Source organism: Cibotium barometz, chromosome 14 (genome assembly GCF_041138505.1).
Source record: "Cibotium barometz isolate CiBa-2024 chromosome 14, ASM4113850v1, whole genome shotgun sequence".
Classification (NCBI taxonomy): Eukaryota; Viridiplantae; Streptophyta; class Polypodiopsida; order Cyatheales; family Cibotiaceae; genus Cibotium; species Cibotium barometz.
Window position 1 is genome coordinate 30,718,579 of NC_141059.1, and position 23,062 is coordinate 30,741,640.

Genomic DNA, 23,062 nt, shown 5'->3' on the forward strand with positions numbered 1-23,062 from the left:
ACATGCTTGAATGAGTTTTAAACTCATAAAAATTGAGATATTTCATCTCTCCTCTCTCCTCATTCAAGTCTAGTTCCAAAAAGTTAGCTTAACTGACCTAAAAATGGTCAAATATTGACCAAACTGATTTAGAAAATTTTAGAATCAGTTTGTTTGGTTAGGAGCTCAATTTTTCCTATAAATAGAAGCCTCCCCCTTGTTGAAAAATATATAGTGTTTATGCATCGTTACTCTACTCCACCTAAGCCAAGAACTATGAATTCATTAATAATTCACTAGTTTTTGGAGCTTCCCTCTTTCTTCAATCTCCATTGGTGGCTCCATCAACATACTTAACCAATTGATTGGTTGGGGGCCTCTACCGTGAACAAAGAATCAAGCAATTTGTAAGGTAATTAGTGAATATTGATCTTTTCTATAATATCTCAAAGTTTCTCTCTTCTCAACCCCTCTCAAGCTTGAGAAGCTTAATTGGTATGGTTTTTTAAATGCTATTGAAGTTAATTGGTGAATAGTAGTGAAGAGTTACATAATTCAATAAATGCTATTGAAGTTAATTTTCATTTATGTTTTAAATTCTAATGGTTTTTATGTAATTTCTCTCTCTCACTCAAGAAATGGTCATACTCATGACCCATTCTCAATCCAAATCAAGCTTTTCATAAAGCTTTTCCTTAACCCAAGATTAAGCTATGCTTGACGCCAAATTAATGCCTTTTTTCTATGCTTTTAGTTTATGTATATTGATGATTCAATCCATTATAGATTAATGATCCAATTAGAGATCATTTTAATTATTTCCTTAATAATAAGCTTTATCTCTTAGAAAAATTAAGATTTATCAGTCATAGCAGCGGAGCTATGGCAAAATTTTTATAAAATTTATGCATAAAATAATTTCATTCAAAGCATAAAAAGAGAACTTCCTACCATATTCTAGGAATTATCATCCTAGATTAATTGAAAGAATTTCATTATAATCATGGAGCAATTGAATTTTAATATCATGCATAAAGGATAAGTTTTTATATCAAAAGTGTTATTTTTACCATTTTTAATTCATGCATAGAAGTATGCATAATGGATAAATTTTTATATCAAAAGTGTTATTTTTACCATTTTTATTTTCATGCCTAGAAGTATGCATAATGGATAAATTTTTATATCAAAAGTGTTACTTTTATTATTTTATTTTCATGCATAGAAGTATGCATAATGGATAAATTTTTATACCAAAAGTGTTACTTTTACCATTTTTATTTTCATGCAAAGAAGTATGCATAATGGATAAATTTTTATATCAAAAGTGTTATTTTTATCAATTTTTATTTTCATGCATAGAAGTATGCATAAAGGATAAATTTTTATATCAAAAGTGTTATTTTTATCATTTTTATTTTCATGCATAGAAGTATGCATAAAGGATAAATTTTTATATCAAAAGTGTTACTTTTATCATTTTTATTTCATGCATAGAAGTATACATAATGGATAAATTTTTATATCCAAAGTGTTACTTTTATCATATTTGAATTTCATGCATAAAGGTATGCATAAAAGTTGATTATTTTATTATAAAAGTGTGTCTTTTATCATATTTGAATTTCATGCATAGAGGTATGCATAAAGGTTGATTATTTTATTATAAAAGTGTGACCTTTATCATAATTGAATTTCATGCATAGAGGTATGCATAAAAGTTGAATATTTTATTGTAAGAGTGTTACTTTTATCATATTGGATTTCATGCATAGAGGTATGCATAAAAGATATTCTTTTTATACTAAAAGTGCGATTTTCCTCATAAATGGATTTTATGCATAACTTAGATGCATAAGAGAAATTCTTTTATTCTAAAAGTGTAATTCCTACCAAATTGAATTTATGCATTAGAAGATGTATAAAAGATTGATTTTTACTTCGAAAGTATTAATCTCCTTAAATAGAATTTATGCATAAATAAATGTGTAAAGAAATCTTATATCAAATATAAGAATTCTCTTGTATTCTATAAATAGATATGAGATGTGATAGGATGTGATAAGAGGTGTATAAGATGTGACAAGAGGTGATAAGATGCTTATGAAATAAGTTATGAGGTGATAAGATGAATTAAGATTTGATAAGATGTGTATGGGATGAGGTAAGAAGTGTATGTGATAGGATAAGATGTATATGGGTTGTGATAGGGCGAGAATGGATGTGATGTAAAAGATTAGATGTGAAGGCATATGGGGTTATATGAATGGGAATGTGAAAATGGATGTATGTATGTGGATGTGTGGATGTGGAGATGGGAGTGTGGATGTGCGGATGTGGAGATGGGAGTGTGGATGTATGAATGTGGAAAGGGATGTATGCATGAAGATGTTTATGCATAGATGTGAATGTGGATGTAGATGTGGATGTATAGATGTGAATGTGGAATGTGGATGTGGATGTATGTATGTATGTGGATGTAGATGTGGATGTATAGATGTGAATGGGAATGTGGATGTGGATGTATGTATGTATGTGGATGTGGATGTATGAATGAGGACGTGATAGTAGATGTATGCATGTGGATGTGGATGTATGGATGTGGATATGGATGTGTATGTATGAATGTGGATGTATAAATGAGGATGTGAAAATGGAGGTAAGCATGTAAATGTGGATGTATGGATGTGAATGTGGATGTGGATGTGTATGTATGAATGTGGATATGGGATGTGGATGTATAAATGAGGATGTGAAAATGGAGGTAAGCATGTAGATGTGGATGTATGGATGTGAATGTGGATGTGGATGTGGATGTATGGATGTGGATATGGATGTATGGATGTGGATATGGATGTATGGATGTGGATGTGGATGTATGGATGTGAATGTGGATGTGGATGTGGATGTATGGATGTGGATATGGATGTGAATATATGATATGTTATGTGAAGGAATCTGAAGTGAAGAGATGGAAAATGATGTGATTGGATGAGTACACATATAAATGGAATGTGGAATAAGTAATGTGGATTAATGAGGGATAATGTGGAAAAATGAGAGTTAATATAGAAATTGTATTTGTAAACTGTTTATAAATGCTGTTTGTAAATGGCTGTTTTATGTCAAGAATGCTGGGGAAGCATTTTGACCGTCTTGTGATTAAGGTCGTGGAGACCTAACTGATAAAGTTGCAACTGCTGACGGAGAGTCAATGGAGGACGTCTCGCGTAGCAAGGTCGACCGAGGTCTTGACCAGCCTCGGTTCGATTAAAATGGTGAGCTTCCGGTACGGTGGATGAGGGACCAAGGAAGCGGCCTATGAGTGAAGCGCTAGGTCACCTGCGAAGGATCCTAGAGGGTGCTGACCATACGGTGCTCGGGCTCTGGGTCGCCTAGGATACCCACGCGTGCGTCGAGGAAGATATTGGAACAAGGAGTAAGAGTTGTTTTGTGAAACCGGGCATGGATCTGGTTGATTGACCTTGCTGGTCTTCAATGGATGAGTCCATGGCTCTTTATATGGATCTGTTGGTTGATCTTGCTGATCTTCAACGAGAGTCCATCTTGATTTTTATAAGTGATTATATTGCCAAGTATTATGGGCTAGGAACTATTGAAAAGGCCCCTGTGTGGACAGGTGGTGAGCGTTCTAGTTGCCAATGATGCCATAGATACTCTGATGAAGGAATGATTGGAAATTATGAATCAACCGGATAAATTGAAAGATTATGATCAGAGGTACTATGGTTTCATTAAAGGATTGTTTTAAAGTTAGCTGATGCTAAGAAAAAGGTAATTTCATATTGGGTGTGTAAGTGGTGTGGCTAGTTTTATGTTTGCATGAACTTCCGACTAGGGGGCCTTGGAACTCTTTTCCTTAGTACCCGGGACAAAACCTAACCAAATTCCAAATTGGATCCCATCACTACAGTGGTTGGGCGGTTGGCTAACCCATGGGATCGCAGATGGGGTTAGGCTGGACTGATGGATCCGTAAATCGAGACTCAACTTTTGTTATTACGATAGATAAAGTAAATCCCGGACAGTAATTGTTCTATGGATAGGAATGCCTCTTGAATGGGAAAAAAAGCGTTGATCCCAATGATCCAAGTGCAAGTTTCTTCCTTAATCTGACCGAGTATCTTTATAGGTGCAGTCGGATCAGTTTGATCACTATTAATGGTCTTGACTACGTTAGAGTAAAAAGTTATCGTGGAGGAATCGCCCGTGCTTTCCGGATAAGGGAAGTTTTTTTCGGGTTCGATTTTGGAAAATCCGACGGATTAGTCTTTTGTCCGGATATCCGTGGACGAGGCCCCGAGTGTGGGACCCTGCCTCGCACAAGAAGTGCTACTTCCGCTGCTAGTACCCCGAATCTGTTGCGCGGTGGGAATAGGGATCTCACATGTTACATCCATAGCACAATGACATCTCTCATGGTTGCCATTCTTGTACCGGGCTGAATGTCTCCTCATTGTCAATGCCATAAATATATGCATAGCCCTTGAAAACCAATCTTCCCTTATACCTTCGTTCTAAACCATCAGCATTATGCTTGACCTTACACCCACTAAGATCCAATTTCTTTATTTTCCTTAGACAAAGGCACTAACTCCCATGTTGCATTTGTATCCAATGCTGACATCTCCTCATTCATGTGGCATCTTCCCATAAGTGCCTGCCCAAAAACAATTGGGCTCCAACTCTTGTATTTCTTTAACCATCATGTAAGAATAAGTCAACAAGGTACCTAACCCTCATAGACCCATTGTTACACTTGGGTCCTCAAAACAGCCATTCTAATTCTCCTTCACACTAGGAGTAACCATAGATGGAATTCCAAGCTCCTCATCAAGGCTCTGCTCAGAGCCGCTAGAATCACCATCCACTTATGAGTGACCTCCTAACAGATCAAGCACAAAAGGTCGATCTACCTTTACCTTTGTAATACATGTGTACCTACATCTGCCCTCAACTACCTGACCATGGACTAACATTGGATCCACTGCTAGAGGACTCTCTAGTTCCGTGACTAAGAACTTGTGATTGTTGCTCTACATGTGGTGTAGCATCAGCACTTCTTACATCTGCATCTTTTGTTGCCTTCATCGCTGGTGCATACTAGCTACTCATCTTGCAAAGATATCTCTACTTACTTGCATCTCACAAATGGTAGGATTATGACATCTATAAACTTTTTGCTCCATATCATAGCCAATAAAGATGCATTCCTTTGCCTTTGGATCCAAATTTATTCTCACTTCATCAGGAATATGCACATATGCAATACACCCAACTTTGTTCTTACTTCATTAGGAACATGCACATATGCAATATACCCAAACACTTTGTTCTCACTTCATTAGGAACATGCACATATGCAATATACCCAAACACTTTCAAGTGAGACACATCCGGTCTTATGCCTATAAACTTCTGTTTGGGCATCATACCATGAACAACTACAATGGGTGTCCTATTCATAATGTACATAGTAGCTACTACTTCTTCTACCCAAAAATAATATGGCATATTCTTTTCATCCATTAAGGCATGTGCCACTTCTGCAATGTGCCTATTTTTTCTTTCTACAACACCATTCTGTCGGAGTGTACCTACATGTAAACTGTCTCATGATTCCTTGCTTTCTCAAGAAATCATTGAACTCATTGGAGAAATATTCTCCCCCACCTTCATATCTCATGAATTTTATTGGCATGCTTTTTCCCTTCTTTACCAAGACTTTAAATCTCTGAGGGAGAAAACACCTCACTTTTCTCCTTCATGAAGTGAACCTAGACTTTCCTAGTGTGGTCATTAATGGATGTAACACAATAATTGTAACACAATTAATCTCTGAGGGAGAAAACACCTCACTTTTCTCCTTCATGAAGTGAACCTAGACTTTCCTAGTGTGGTCATTAATGGATGTAACACAATAATTGTAACCTGCAATTGTTGCAGTCTTGGTCGGTCCTCATACATCTGAATGTATAACATCTAATGGCCTTGCACTCACATGCGTTTTATGTGGGAGAGAATGTTTGGCTTTTTTACCAAGCTAGCATGCTTCACATACTTTATGCATACCATCAACCTTAAATTTTGGCAAACCTGCAGCAATATTTTGGGCTTGCATAGACTTCGATCGTTGTATATTCACATGACCAATGTGCTTGTGCCATATGTCAATATCTACAATGACACCTATTCCATGCACAAACATGGCTGCCTTTACCTCTCAGGCATGTTCACATCCAAAGTAAACATCTTGCCATTTTTGTTACCTTTTACAACCAAGCGACACTGATTTTACAACCAAGCGACACTGATTTTTGAAATCTTTCACAAAACATCCTTGAGGATTAAACCTCAGTTGTGCAGCTCCTACTCAACCATCTATTCAATAGAAATCAGGTTCTTTTTATTATTTGGTGAAAAGGTGCATGGAGGAAGAGAGCTTGAGCTCTTTCAAGGGTGCCATTACCTGAGGACAAGAAGGCTATTAGATGCAAGTGGGTGTACAAAATAAAGCACAACTCAGATGGAATTATTCGCATGTGTAAAGCAAGATTGGTTTGCTAAAGGTTATGCCCAAACTTATGGCATTAATTGAGGAGACGTTCAACCTTGTTGCCAAGATGCCAACCATGAGAGCTATTATTGCAGTGGCTATATCAAAAGGATGCGTTTTACAACAAATGGATGTTAAGAATGCGTTCTTGCATGGTGATTTGCAAGAAGAAGTGTATATGGATCAGCCACCAAGTTATGAAGATGTGGATCACCCTTATTTTGTATGCAGGTAGCTTTATATTTCTTGAAACAGGCATCGAGAGCATGGCATGATGAGATAGCACAATATCTTATCACCATTGGCTTTCATGTGGTAGATGCTAATCACTCATTCTATCTACGAAAGAGTGATAAGGGCCTTGTGGTCCCATCATAATCTATGTGGATGACTTGATTATTGGGGGTGATAGTGGAGAGGAAGTTGAGAGTGTGAAATGTCTCCTCAAGAAGAAATTTGACATGAAGGATTTGGGTGAGCTGAGGTACTTCCTTGGCATTGAGGATATTAGGAAGGCCAAAGGCATATGGCTATCACAGAGGCAGTATGCAATGGACATGTTGTCCAAATATGGTATGGCTGGTTGTAAGCCAATCTATATGCCATTAGATTCAAATGCAAGTTGAGTGTAGTTACAGGTGAGATTTTGGAGAACCCCACTATGTACAGGAAGATAGTGGGTAGTTTGATTTACATGATGATCACTAGGTCAGATTTGAACTATACAGTTGGATTACAAAGTAAGTTTATGCAGGTTCCTCAAAAGCCACATTTGGATGGTGTGAGGCACACATTGCTCTATGTGAATTCTACAATAGACTATCATCTCTTTTATTTGAGGCTGGTGTACAGAGTTGCAAGTGTTTGGATACACCGATGCAAATTGGGCCGATAATATCACAGAGAGGAGATCTACCAGTGGATTTATGTTCTCTTTTGGGAGTAGTGTTGTGACATGTAGTAGTAAGAAGTATCTAATAGTTGGCCTTGTCGAGTATAGAGGAAGAGTATAGGGGTGCTGCAATAACAGCATGTGACGTAGCTCGGTTGCGTAAGCTACTTGGTGATTTTGGGTTGTAGGTTGATAGACAAGTTATCTATTGTGACAACCTTAACAATATACAGTTGGTGATGAAACCCAATTTTTCATGCGTAGGCCAAACACATAGAGGTCCGCTATCACTTCATCATAGAGAGGGCCTTAGCCAAGAGGCATTAATCTCATGTATGTTAGCATAGAGAGACAGGTAGCTAATATTTAATTGAAAGCCCTAGGAGAGAGAAGCTTCACAAATTCGAGACTATGCTTGGAGTCCTAGAGATGGAATTGAGCTTGAGGGGGAGTGTTGAGAAGTCAAGCTTAACAGGAGCTGACACTTATGATATGCCTAGGTGATCATTTTTGGCACTTACATCACTGGTGTGTTTGGTAGGATGTTGACATGATAGTAGTCCCAAGTCTTATTTGCATCCAATAGCCTTCTTGTCCTCAAGTAATGGTTGCATCCAATGCAACCATTTCTTAATCCGTGGCTTTTTGCTAAACTAAATTCCCAACAGCTTCTTCAAAAAATGTAGGTTCAACACCTTGCACAACTTTAGCCGTATATGCATAATGATGAGCGACATAACCATCATATGTTAAACCTCTCACTAGGTTTTTTGAATCTCCCTGACCTACGTTGTCCATGATCATTGCGTAGTATTTTTGTAGCTTCTCTTGCCTTTCTTACACTAGGTATTCTAATAGTTAGAATCCCAATCTCATCATCAAGGCTGGGTTGTTGCAAGATCAGGGTATCCAGTTTTATCCAGTTTCTGCTGGACTGGGACAATGCTTGGAGAGCAAATTTTAGGGGGCAAGGTAATTAAAATGAGATCAAGCAAATAATAGAAAATATGCTTGCCCTTAAATTAACCCAATATAACTTAAATTAATATAAATTAGTCTAATTAATCCAAATTAATTAAAAATATGATGAAATGATAAACAAATGATCTTTCCATACTTAGAGTGATCCAATTTATTTTTTCATAGACGCACCATTACAAGTACACTAGTCCCTATAGGTTTTAGATGATTCACATCAAAAATGTAATTTTACTAATTAGATTATTAATATTTGCAGGCCTTCTGATAGTCTGGAAGAATTTTAAAAAAGAGATCATTAAAAATCCAACCATTGGATTTGCAATTTTCACTAACCACCACATTCTACTAATGTCTTAGTATCTACCCACTCTTTTGATCTACAAGATTGAGGATTTTAAGTGGTAGCTATTGTGGGTACAAAAAGTGGCGTATATTATAACACTTTAAAGACCTTGAAATATTTAAAGAAAATAGACAAATATCTTAAAATTTTCTTAAAAAATCAAGTTAAGCTCCATATTATGTGAAGATCTAAGGTACAAAGTGGGAATCTCATATGAGTTTATATGTAAAAGATATTAGCATTTTATGGAATCAGCTCAAATTTGGGACAGGGTGTATACATTGACTTTGTACCTAAGAAAATGAGGACTTTTGACTATCTAATGCTTAATCAAATTATGCAACTATATTTCCAACTTTGAATATGATGTTCCAACAAAAGAACTTGAAACGAAATTCCTTCATTTACTAGGAGAGATTAGCCACTAAAGGTAAATAAATGCCTGTTTTTTTACTGTTTACAGGGTGCCTGAGTGGACAAAACTGGGCACCCTGATCTTGCAACCACCCGGCTCTGCTTTGAGCCACTACACTCTCCATCAACGTAAGAATTCCCTATAGAAATGTCGGGCATACCAAGAGGCTTAGTAAATGCATATTGTGATTCAAGAAGAGAAATATATTGGTAGGAAAACTAGATTTTGTCACGCTTGAAAGTACTTGGATGCATTGCATATGCACACATTCTTGATGCGCTATATGCAATAAGTTGAATTCAAATACTGAAATGTGTGTTCATTTGTTACTCCTTTGAGAAAAAGGGGTAAAAATGTTATAGCCTTGTCACACATGAGATGAAGGTGAGCAAGGATGTTGTCTTTGATGATATGAAAAGTTGGTACGATGATGTAAAAGACTCAATTGGGGCTGATGCACATGAGAAGGTGGTTGTGTTGAAGACAGGTCATCAATACAGTCATTATGCAAACCAAGAGAGTCCTCTAGTAGTGGATTTGTTTATAGAGAAGGTGGATGAGTCTCTTACTATGCCTGGTCCATTCATATGTGAATGGAGAGTCTAGTGTCTCAAAGCAGATCCTTGATGGAGGAGTTTGGGATTCTAGCTATTAGGACACCTGGTACAATGCAAGCTAAGGTAGTTGCAAGGACACCAAGGAAAGATCCAAGATCATGGAGGTTGAATAGGGTAAAAAATCCTTTTCAGAGATTGATCTATGGCCAACTGCAAAAAAAATACTCCCAAAATTGTGTAATTTTAGATAGAGTGATAATTAAGTGGCCATATATAAAGAGAATGTGGTGGAGAGAGAGAGAGATGAATTTTCTTCTATCTTTTTCTCTCTCTACAACTATATAACTAAAAGATACGAGTACATACATAAAGGGAAATTACTCTCCGATAACATAAAAAGTGGTCAGTCTCTATAGTGTGAACCTGACTATATGATCTGGCTCTATAACTATGCCATAACTCTAGTACTCCTCCAAAGTGGTTATCACACAGCCTGTCATCCACCACCCACAGGCAACATATCAACCACAATCAAACCAACCGTGCTAGTGACATAAGTGTGGAAGCTATCATGTAGGTGAGTCATCAATGTCCGCCGTAGCACTAGTTGAGCTTGATATCTCAACACTCCTCCTAGAGCTCAACACTCCTCCTAGAGCTCAACACTCCTCCTAGAGCTCAACTCCACACATTGCACTCCAAGTAAGCTCGTGAACCTGGGGACCTTCTCTGTGCCCAATGCCTTCGTGAGAAGATGTCAGCCACATGATCCTCTATGCTGACATAAACGAGATCTACATCACCTGCCAGAACCTTCTCCCTTCCAAAGTGATAGTGCACCTCAATGTTCTTCATTCTACCATGGTACATTGGGTTTCTGGAAGCTGGATGTTACTCATGTTGTCATAATAAATGACAACTGGCCTATCCAAGACCCATATAACCAAGTAGCTTCTGAAACCAAGCTACTTTACAAGATGCCATAGCAACACCCCAATACTCTGCCTCTGTACTTGACAAGGAATGCATAAGCCTCATGCGTAAGGCCTCATGCATAAGGCCTCATGCATAGCTTTATGCATAGGCTTTATGCATAAGGCCTCATGCATGCTTTGTGCATAAGCCTTATGCATAATCTTTATGCATAAGGCCTCATGCATAGCTTTATGCATAAGGCCTCATGCATGCTTTATGCATAAGCTTTAGCATAGCTTGCATAAGGCTTGCATAACAGCATAGTTTGCATAAGGCTTGCATAGAGGCATAGCTTGCATAAGCTTTTGTATGCATTACTAATCCGTTCCTCACCCTTTTGTTGGTTTTGTAGGTCCTCTAATCCTCTCTTTCAACATCACGAAAAAGAGGTAAGTGCGTTTCTATCTTTCCTCTCTTTCCTCTATTATTATTGCACTGTTGGGTGCTGGGGATTTGTTTTGTAGGTTTGCGCATAAGCTTTATATTAAGGGACTAAGGTTATGTAGAAGGGAAAGATAAGGGTGTGAGTGTGAATGGACTTAAGGTCCACTAGCTCACCTATTTAAAGGTGGAGCTATGAGGCATTTTGTATTGAGCAAGGCCTAGTTGTATTCATAAACAACTTAATAAGCAAGATATTGTTCTTGTATTTTGTGAGTTCTTTTTTTGCTCCACACACTTGATCTAGCATGAGCACCACGTTTTCTCAACATGGTATCTAGAGCTTGGTTGATTAGAACCACTTGTGGTGTAGAATAGGTCAAAAATCTTCACTTTTTCTTATCTTTCCTTGTGTGGAGCTCAACCCTCTACTGGTGGAGGCCTTCTACGAGCTTGTAGAGGCAAGATCTCATGGAGATTTCAACTAATGAAGTGAAGTAGACTCCTGGGCGTTTCAATTTGTACAACCAATTGCAAGGAATGGTGCTTCTCCGCAACGGCATTGCGTCTGTATAGCAGCCCGGCTTTGATTTCCTGCAGCGCAGCAGTTCGTACATCCATGCTCAGCGTCGTGTAGTCCATCATTGCCCATGGGACTTGAGGGCTTTTGAAGCCCACTTCATCCCCTACCTACAGCTCAAGTTTGAGCTTCAACTATCCACAGATGCGCTGGCTGCAGTCAAAAGACCAGGCACCTCTTCACTTTCTTCATGAAGCTTTCCATTAAAGCTTCATGAAGCTTTCCATTAAAGCTTCATAAGTTTTGTTTTCTTGCTCTAATCACCTACTCCCTTGCTCTAATCACTCAAGTGGTGTTGTGAATGTTTGTTGCTGAGCTTTCTCTTGATTTTGAAGAGTGGCCATCCACATGAGGTATCCATAAACCTCATTCCCATCAAGCTTCATCATCAACATCAACTTTCAAGCTTTCAAAGCTTTTAAAATTTACTTATGAGTACTAATTATATTATTTAACACTAATTGATCTATTAATCCAGCAAAGCAAAAGTGTTCTTAAACACTAATAGTGTTATTAAACACTAATGGTGAACTAATCACCAAAATAAGTGTCATTTGACACTAAAAAATGTGCTTTTTAGTACTAATTATGTTTTATACACACTAATGGTGATCTTAATCACCAAAACCAAAGTGTTCATTAATACTAATGAAGCCAATCCTCATCAAAATTAGTAATTAAGCACAAACCCTAAGTGCTAAACCATAAAAATTACTATTTTAATCTCTTATTTATGCAACATTCTCAACTTGATTAGGGTTGTTGCACTCTCATAAGCCTCTCTCTTACTAATTAAATCTAAATATCATAAATTTTTGGTTTTTTCTTCTTCATAATCAGCCCATTACTCTCTCATAATCTCTTTCAATACCCAATGTCAAAGGACACTCAAATCAAGAAGTTCTCGGGAGAGGGCTTCCACACTTGGTAAGTCCTTGTCAAGTACAAGATGATGTCCACATGCTTTTGGCCATTCATCTCCAGCACCAAGGTTATTGATCGAGCAAACGCTGAAGATTTTGAAGATGATGAGAGGGCACAAGCCATCATCATGCTTCATCTTGATGAGGCACTCATCCACCATGTGGACCAGCTTCCGACTGCAAAGGAGAAATGGGATGAGCTTGATAAGCTCTATGGAGCTCGTGGTAAGAATTTCAAGATCTCACTCAAAATCGAATTTTTTAGCTTGGAACTCAAAGAGGGAGATGGCATTGGAGCCTTCATCTCTCACTTGAAGGGCCTTATGGCTCAACTTGCATCAGTGAATGCGAGAATGGATGAGAAATTGTTTTAATTCTAAATGTAATCACACCTATATTCCAAACCTTGTATGCCTAATGTTATAAAGGCATCCTATGTCCAATACCACCTATTCCATCCTTTCATAGTTGGTATTGAGGGGGGGTATTAAGGGACTAAGGTTATGTAGAAGGGGAACAGAAGGGTGTGAGTGTGAATGGACTTAAGGTCCACTAGCTCACCTATTCTGAGGCATTTTGTATTGAGCAAGGCCTAGTTGTATTCATAAACAATTGTACTTGTATTTTGTGAGTTATTTTTCTCCACACACTTGATCTAGAATGAGCACCACGTTTTCTCAACACTTTATACATAATCTTTATGCATGCTTTATGCATAATCTTTATGCATAAGCCTCATGCATAGCTTTATGCATAAGGCCTCATGCATGCTTTATGCATAAGGCCTCATGCATAGTTTTATACTTCAGGCCTCATGCTTGAGGCCTTATGCATAGTGCTTTATGCATAACCCTGTCTCATAATGCTTTATGCATAAGGCCTCATGCATAAAGCATTATGCTTAAAGCTTTATTATGTAGTATAAGGCCTCATGCATAAAGCATTATGCATAAGCTTTAGCATAGATTGCATAAGGCTTGCATAGCGGCGTAGTTTGCATAAGGCTTGCATATAGCAGCATAGCTTGCATAAGCTTTTGTATGTATACACTACTAATCCTTTCCTCACCCTTTTGTTGGTTTTGTAAGTCCTCTAATCCTCTCTTTCAACATCACAAAAAAGAGGTAAGTGCTTTTCTCCTCTATTATTATTGCACCCTTGGGTGGGGATTTGTTTTGTAGGTTTGCGCATAAGCTTTATGCATAATGCTTTATGCATTTTTATGTATCTATGTTTTTATTCAAGCCTTATGTGGCTACGATCATGTATGGATAAATTTTTGGATATAAAATGTAATTTCTCATCTTCTTTTATCAATATTCGAAGTGTGTTCACAAATCTTTTTGTGCATATCTATCTTTAATTTAAGTTTTTATGTTGATATCTTTGCTGATCTTGATTCGTCTATGTACAAGTAAGCAAAACCTTAAACCAGAGAGTTGCCTATGCAGAAAATGCAGTTGCATGTGTAGAAAATACAGCTGTACATCTGCACAGGCAACTCTTTGGGAATTTTTTTAAAAACTCCAGAGCATGTCTATAAGCACGTCTATAGGCACGTCTATAAGTGCATCTATAGACATGTTTATAATCATATCTATAATGATATAGATACGCTTATCGATGTACATATAGATGCACATATAGACGTGCCTATAGACGCACATATAGACGTGCATATAGATGTGCCTATAGATGCACTTATAGACGCGCATATAGATGCACCTATAGATGTGTCTATAGATGCCTATCTGTAGATGCGATTTTAGACGCGCTTATAAATGTGCCTGTAACATTTTAAACCACGTTGTCAAAATGCATCTATAAATGTGGCTATGGTCGCTTTTCCTTTAGTGATTTCCACACTACCGCTATCCTAACCTCCTATGAAGAGCACATCCCACTTGATCTCATTGAGGGATATTGCTTTTTCTATTTACATCTTGAACTCTGATGTTCAAGAGCTAGAGGATGATGACATCCAGGATCTCCCTCTAGTGGAATACATAGACACAGAGCCAGAGGAGACCACTCTAGACCCTGTCATTGAGGCCGTAGCTCTCGCATGGCGCTTGCGCCCATCCAGGCTGCTGAAACCCAAAGTCATGACCCACCACTAGATTCATTGAGTGCCATCACCATCGAAGGGGTGGAGTACCTCCTCATGCAGGATGTGTTGGAGCTCTTGGAATTGGTGTTGAGAAAACGTGGTGCTCATGCTAGATCAAGTGTGTGGAGAGAAGAGACACAAAATACAAGAATAATATCTTGCTTATTAAGTTGCTTATACATACAACTAGTCTTTGCTCTCATACAAAATGCAACATGGCCTCACCTTTAAATAGGTGAATAAGTGGACCTCAAGTCCATTCACACTCACACCCTTCTCTCACCCTTCTACTCAACCTTAGTCTATTAATACCCCCCCTCAATACCAACTATGGAAGGATGGAATAGGTGGTATTGGACATAAGAGGCCTTTATAACATTAGGCGTACAAGGCTTGGAATATAGATGTGATTATCTAGGATTTACAAATGTGTTCCTAGAGCCTTAGAGGCTAATACATTGTTGCCATCTAAGTCTTTAATTTGTTGTCGATGAAGATGTACACCTCAATGATGGTGCACCCCACTCTTTGTGTTTGCTTGACTTCTTGTAGATGACATGCTTGAGAGTTACATGCCATTGCTTCCACCATATGCTTTCCACCTTGACCATTCTCACACAATGATCATAAGCAGGCTGCCACCATTGCTTAAGTGGTTTGCTTTTAGATGGTCCTCCAATATGCTTTATGCTTCCTTGAATACCATATCTCCTCCATGAGTAATGAGGTAGATTTAAATGGGGAAGGGAATGGGAGGGTCTTACCACTTGCCTTATGCATTGGTCAAGGGCACTGTCTACTCCACAATTACAATAGCTTTTATGCATGTTAGTTAAATGATACCCTTGTTAGTTAAATGATACCCTTTAGGGTTTGAAGTTACAAGATTAATGAGTAATTGGTTGAGGTAAATACTCAAACAAATAAGGATTATCATCTTTGGCTCAAGAAGGAGAGGACATGGCTCATAATGTTGCCAATGCCTCTTCCAAAAGTAATGCCAAAAAATGCTTAAAATAATAAGGTAGAGCATTTAGGGATTCTATGCTCAACCTTACAACTCATCTTATACGATGAAAAATCAGAATATGCAGCGGAATGAAATGCCTTGGGCTTAGGAAACGAGAACATATGGCTTATGGCATGCCTATGCCTCTTACAAACAAGGGCCTCAAGGGTAATATATAATAACATTGTAAATGAACACTTATTGTACGTGTTCAAGTTTAAAACCACTCAAAAATCTGAGTTTGATGATGAAAAAACCAGAACTCTTCAACCTCTTTAGCTTATGAGATGACGACAATTGGTTCATGGTTGTACCATTTCTCTTTGAAAGAAGCGGTTTGATGATGAAGACTTGAAATGTAGCACTTAATGTGTGTGCCCGGCCTCCATGTTGATGAAGAAGAGCCTTCGTAATGTAAATGACCTCCTCCTTTGATGGTTAAGACCACCTTAGTGTTTAGCAACACTTTGGTTGATGATTAATATCACCATTAGTGTGTATAAAACACAATTAGTGCTAAAAAGCACATTTTTAGTGTAAAATAACATTTATTTTGGTGATTAACTCACCATTAGTGTTTAATAACACTATTAGTGTTTAAGAACACTTTAAAATAACCTCCCTTTGTTGGATTAATATCTTAATTAGTATTAAACAACATAATTAGTGCTTAGAAGCACACTTGAATCACTTTGAAAGCTTGAAGTTTGATGTTGATGTTGAAGCTTGACGGGCATGAGGCTTATGGCTACCTCATATGAATGGGAACTCTTCAAAAACAATAGAGGAACTCAGCAACTAAGCATTCACACCACCATTTTAGTGATTAAAGCAAGGGAGTGATGATTGAGCAAGAAAAACCCAAAAAACCAAGCTTTAATGGAGAGCTTGTGATGAAGAAGAGAGAGGCGACTGGTTTTTTCTATGTAGCCGTCGCGTCAGGGCACCATCGAAGCTCAAATCAGATCTGGAGCAAGTAAACACAATGGGCTACCTTAGCCCTAAGGACCCATCCCAAATGGTGGCTCACATGCGCCGAATTTCTGTACGGCCAGCGCTGCAGCAGGCGGGTCACTCAGAGAGTAATGCCGCAGCGACGCAGAGAGGATTCACCAAATTGGCTGTACGTTTTGATGCGTCTAGACCTCCTTAACATCTTCCATGAAGACATCTTTGAAATATATTGCCTCTATAGCCTGCTGGAAGGCCTCAACCATGAGAGGGTTGAGCTCCACACAAGAAAAATGAGAGAAAAATGGATATTTTTGACCTAATCTACACCACAAGTGGTTCAAATCACCTAGGCTCTAGATACCATGATGAGAAAACGTGATGCTCATGCTAGATCAAGTGTGTGGAGAGGAGAGACTCACAAAATACAAGAATAATATCTTGCTTATTAAGTTGCTTATACATACAGCTAGGCTTTGCTCTCATACAAAATGCAACATGGCCTCACCTTTAATTAGGTGAATAAGTGGACCTCAAGTCCATTCACACTCACACCCTTCTCTCACCCTTCTACTCAACCTTAGTCTATTAATAATTGGGGGGAGGAGGAACTATATAATATACTTGTGCGAGATGCCAGTGATGATTTCCTCGACTTTGATTACCAAGAAGCCCTACCATAGGTTGATGAGATAGGGCCATATGATGAAAGTAGTGTAGATGATATCTCTGTTATCATTGTCGTTCAGAAGCAGATTGAGGATGCAGCTTCTCAATATAAGATTACAGATGAAGAGTTTGAGCGCTAGCAGAATGAACGCTTCGGACCTTGACCACAACATGCAACACCTGTGGTGGTCCAGCCGGACGATGGGAGACCCATTCCAGGCATATCTGGAGGCGACCTTGCAGAAGGCACTCGACGAAGCAGACTAGGTATCTCCTTTTACGAGTTTCTCCCCAAATTTTATATTTAGGGCCTCTAGGGCATGTAGACTCCACATGTATGATCCCATGCCCATCAAAGGCTCGCGTTGTGGGAAGCCTTGAATCTGCAAAAATCAGGGCTTCCCATGCCAGCCTTCGGACAGTGCACTTTCCCTCTGATGGGCATGGGATCATACATGTGGGGTCTACATGCCCTAGAGACTCTAAATATCAAAATTAGGGCTATTATTAAAAAAAATCATCCTCTCCCATGCATTGCATGATTGATGCTGACATCAATTTTATTTTGCAAGAAATTGTGTATCATCTTGATGAATTTGCATCGAGGCAAAGTGGAAGATCTAGGGGCCAAGGGAGGGTTTAGGACTCTGAACTCAAGGACTACATTGGCAAACTTGCCAACGATGTGATAGTCTTCCACAAGACTTGCCCTCCGGGGCATGCGGAGAATTTTTTGAAGATTAAAGCACTTACAAAGGGTGCTGCATTCAAAGTTATTCCAACTAATTTAAGTTTGGAAAAAGTTATTCTACTTCAACGCTCAAAGTTACTTTACTTATTCTCGACTCAAAGGTCAGGGCCCTTTTTTTCTGTGGTGGCCCGTTGCATTGTTGCGGGGGTACAGGATCCCACCGTCATCAAGGCATAGCTTGAAGGGTTCCATGTTTTGATTCCAGCCATCAAGGTGACTTCAGAGTCTGGAGAGCTAGGATATAGCTATAATGATTATGTAACTTTGATGACTATGTTTTGATGACCATGTAATTTCTTATGCTATGAATGGAAATTTGGGTTACAGAGTTTTTTGTTTGATACGTGTCTTGTAATGTATTTTATTAGTTGACTCAAACAAATAAATTAAAATTACACACATAACTCAAATAAAAATTGTATCCATTCAAAGACGCATATAAATCAACAAATTATATAAACTCAAATTAAAAGAGACTTATTTGCAACACAAGATAAGAGAAAAAATAAATAAAATATACATTGAGGTTTACATAGCTTTTGAGAATTACAATCATGCAAGATATACAACAATAAAACTAAAGATCCTAGCCCGGAGGATCTCTCCAACATCGCATGCATGGCACAAATTGCATGTCCTTTTCAGTGATGGTGACCCTCTTTGCATGGACAACTCCAAACACCGTGTCACCAAAAAATGTCCACTCCATACACCTCCGCAGCCTCTTGGACTGCCTCCAAAGCTTGGGTTGTCCATCGCCTCGTAGGTAGTGGGCTTAATGCTACGTGAGCCCAGAACCTCCTATCACGATGGCATTGTAGATCTTGCATGATCTCTCGCACCACATGTTGGAAGGAGAGCTTTGGTATGAAAAGGTTCACCATCTTTTGGTATTTTCTAATCTCACGGGAGAGCCACAATGCCAGGCTTCCACCTATGCTTGTGATGTTGCTGCTATGGTGGTTGGACGGGGGTACTCCACGTCCCACCTTGGGGGGCCAAACTCTCCTAGCAGTTTGCTTGGTGCGAGCCATGCTCTTGGAGGTGAGAGAGAGAAATTGAAGATGAGAAATGAGGTGAAATGAGGGTTACTTCCATAATTATAGATGAAAATTTATATATTTTCTAAATTAGCTTAGTACATAAATTTGATATTTTCTAATTTTTAGAAATAGTTTTTCTTATCAGAATGAGATCTAATTTTATGTGTACATATAAGTATCATGGAACACCTCCTAGATAAAATATCAACCCCATCAGAGGTCTGTAGGGCCATTGTCCTAAGGCGCATGCCGTGTATAGACCTGGTATAAAAAAAAGAAGGCCTCTATACGCAAACCTTAGGACAAGGGCCCTACAGGCCTTTGATAGGGGTGATATTTTATCTAAGACATGTAACTATATGATCTATGCACATAATGAATTTCAACCCATTCTGATCACTGCACACCATGTATCAATTTTTTTTGGTGGGAAAAAAAATATTAGATATCGTAAAAAATGGCACTTGCACATGGACTTTCTTACACATGTACATGCATGCTCATGATGTAAGCTACATGATCTATGCACAGAACAAATTTCATCCCATTATGATCTATGCACACCATGCGTCAATTTTTCCTACACATGCACATGCACTTACAAATTTTTTTCCAAGAAAATATAAGAATATACACTGACATTATAAATGAAGAAAACTCAAAATATTCAAATCAATGGAAAAGTTCGGTACACAACATTGGAAACACGAAAACTTAAAATATCCAAATCCAGTACATCGCGTAAAGTACAACTAGTTGAGTATAGAACTGAAGGAAAATGTGAAAACACAAAACGATACACGAGCATTTACACAGCTTTTCAAACCTAAACTGAAAACCCTACTTTTCTTATTGTTGTAAAAAATCTAGAGAAGTCTCTAAATGAAGAAAAAATTCATAAACCCCTGTATACTTAATGAAAAATGATGAAAATTAATAGTCACACTCTTAGAGCATAGAGGTAGGCGTGGGGAAAAAGAAATTCAAAAATGTGATATCTACATCAAGTTATTCTATTTTTTAACTTTTCATGTTTTGAAATACGTAAATGCAATCTATTTCAAAGGAATTAGAAGCTGAAAAAGTCAAGTGGGCATTTAAGAGTGTCACATCTTAGATGCCTCACATTTTGAGAGAAATCCCTTAAGGGGCAAAATGGAGAGTCCATATTTCTCCTAATGAATGAGCATCTGTGTAGACATGTAGTTGTATTTGTATGCCAGCTGTCAGGCGTAAATCTGAAAGATGTTTTGGGCTTGTGTATATATGGATGCGTGGCAGGTGTGAAGAGTTTGGCTCTGAATGCGTTGGCAAGTGTACAGGGTAGACGGTTTGGCTTTGGGCTTGTCCGGAAAGAGGGTTGCTGGGGATGATTTCAGCTGTTCGGCCGCTTGATATGTATACACGCCCAAGTATGAGTGGGCATTGGAAGGCTGTATTTGGAATGTGTATGGAGGCATGGGCAATTAAAGGTTGAAGGGGCCAAGGTTGCCTTAAATCCTTGAGCTTTGGTGTGAAATGGAAAGCATTGTGTGGCCATCTCTTAGGCCTTAGAAGAAATAAAAAATAATGATAAATGTGGCCATAAAAAAGAATAGCCACGTGGGAGCTTTACGAAATTGGCCAACACGTGAAAGAGAAGTCCAGAAGGTTGGCGTGGCGGGTGATGTGGAGCTGCAAAAAGAAAAAGTAGAGTCGTCGCCTTGTTTGTTGAGGGGGCTCCCCTGGTGAAGAGAGCAGCTGCTGTGAGAGAAAGAGCCGACACAGAGGATCGCAGCAAAGAAGAAGGGCTGGAAGGCCACCTCTGTGTGCGAAAGAAGTGCCAATGCTCTTATCATAGGTTGGTGCGACTGGCCGAGACGGGTTGGTGTGAGCGACGTGGTTTAGCTGGTGGGGCGACTGGAGACGTCGACGCCAGGCTTGGCTGGAGTGGGTAGCTGCCTGCAGGCTGCAGAGAAGGCCGCCAGGGTGTGAGGGTCGAGGAAGAGAAGGCTGCAGGCTGCAGAGAAGGCCGCCAGGGTGTGAGGGTCGAGGAAGAGAAGGCGCTCTGGGGAGCGTGGAGCGCAGCCGTGTGTGGGAGAGCTAGCGAGCGAAGATGTAAGATTCCTCCCCAGCCTTCGAGGTATACAAGAGTAAGAATCTCCCTTTTTGATCTTATAATTATTCCCTCTCTAAAATAAAAGAAAGATTCTGTTTAAAAAAGGAAGACCCTCTCCCTAGAATACTTCTCAGGAGTCATGCCTGTTTTAAGGATTCAGAACAATGAGTTCAGAAGTGAAAATCGGTGTTTTGGATACCAAGGTTTTGGTTTTCATTCGAGTACGGCCCAAAAGAAGTTCTTTATCTCTTGGGGAGTATAAGAAGTTATCCCCCAGATATTGTGAGCCTTATATCTGAATTCAATGAAAGTAGGTGACTTAGCCTACAAGCTTCTTTTATCTCTTCATCTCAAAGTTCTTAAAGCCTTCTATAGAAAAATGTGCCAAACCCAAATCATGGAAAGACGGTAAAACTTCAGTGGCAAGATACCGTTGGCTTCTAGGTTACGCTAGCTCCTTCCTTTATATAAGTCGCAACTTTTACTTGTCGCTCACAGTAATCTTACTTCCATCGATCTCCTTTCTTTCTTAATCTCCTTCATGGCTTGGCAACAAGAATTAGTTTTATCCATGATGATTTCTCACCTTCAAGACGCAAGCGAGTCTGTGAAGAAGGATTTTATAGAACAGTATGGGCGCTCACTTTTTCCTCACCTAGGAACTTCTGTAGCTCAGACCAAATGGCGGACCTATCAAGACATAACTAGGGTAACACCCTGGGGTCAGCAGCACTTTCGTAACAATGTCCGCTTAGCCATGGTTATTGAAGCTTTGGGTTTGGGTCCCCGATACTACTGCGTCATGAGATCAAGACATCTTGGGTTTTCTGAGTGGGTCTTCTTACTGGCGTGTTTTCTTCCTCATCAGAAGATATGCCTTTACCCCGTTTTTGGCTTGCCTCTCAGAGGTCCTTTTGTTAGATCACCTCATACCACTGAGATAGGTGCGGCAATAACCAACAGAATTATTCCCATAGATGAGTTACCTTATACGTGCGCAGCTTGTGAGTGCTGCTTTTGTGATCATATGATGGACGGACTTATGGAAGTGTAAAGAGTTCTTCTAGCTTTACTGTATATGTTCCAAGAATGAATAAAGTTTAAATCTTGTTCCTGTCTTGACCCTTACTCTCTTTGAGACTTTTTTATTTGGTGGTTAATCTTAATTAAATTTTTCTCTAAGTCTCATGTTCGTGCATCTTGCGAAATTATTCCAAGTTTGCGAGATGAGGACATCTCGCGTTTTTCAAGTGGGAGAGAATGTAAGATTCCTCCCCAGCCTCTCAAAATGTCCAGCATATTCCCTTGTAATCAATTCCCTCTTCAGAAATATAAGAGATCTTGTCTCTGCCTGTTTTGGCATAGAGAGAGAAAATATTCTAGAGAGAGAATATTCAGATTTTGAATATTTTTGGATAGAAAAATATCTCATCTTATTAAAATGAATTCCCCTGAAACAGAAATTCAGAAAGAATTTTCCAATGTGCAATTGGAATTAATTGGAAATGGGTATAAAGGACCTTAGCCTAAGGGTCTAGATTTTCAGAAATTTTTGGATTATGGTCCAATTAAGGTTCCTATGGGTCAATAGCATCAATCCATGTGTAGGGAGGAGATAAATCCAATTTTGTAAAAGAAGATACCAAAAAATGAGTAAATGCTCACATAAGATGAAGAGTTGACTATGTACAAGGTTTATTAGTAAGAAACTATGAGTAATATAAAAAATATGAGATATTTTGGGTATCCAAAAATGAGTAAATGCTCACATAAGATGAAGAGTTGAAAATGTACAAGGTTTATTAGTAAAAAACTATGAGAAATATTA

At 38.7% G+C, this 23,062-nt stretch overlaps 1 protein-coding gene across 1 annotated transcript; it reads right to left on the reverse strand.

The window, feature by feature from the left end:
* Nucleotides 1-18,779: 18,779 nt before the first annotated feature.
* LOC147631922 (histone H3-like 3) lies at nucleotides 18,780-19,127 on the reverse strand. Its single transcript, XM_086807979.1, has one exon. The coding sequence runs from the start codon at nucleotides 19,125-19,127 to the stop codon at nucleotides 18,780-18,782; it is 348 nt and encodes a 115-aa protein (XP_086664105.1).
* Nucleotides 19,128-23,062: the final 3,935 nt, after the last annotated feature.

Excerpts from the sequence above, each read along its gene's own strand:
- LOC147631922 (XM_086807979.1), bottom strand. The coding sequence starts at position 19,127 with ATGGCTCGCACCAAGCAAACTGCTAGGAGAGTTTGGCCCCCCAAGGTG.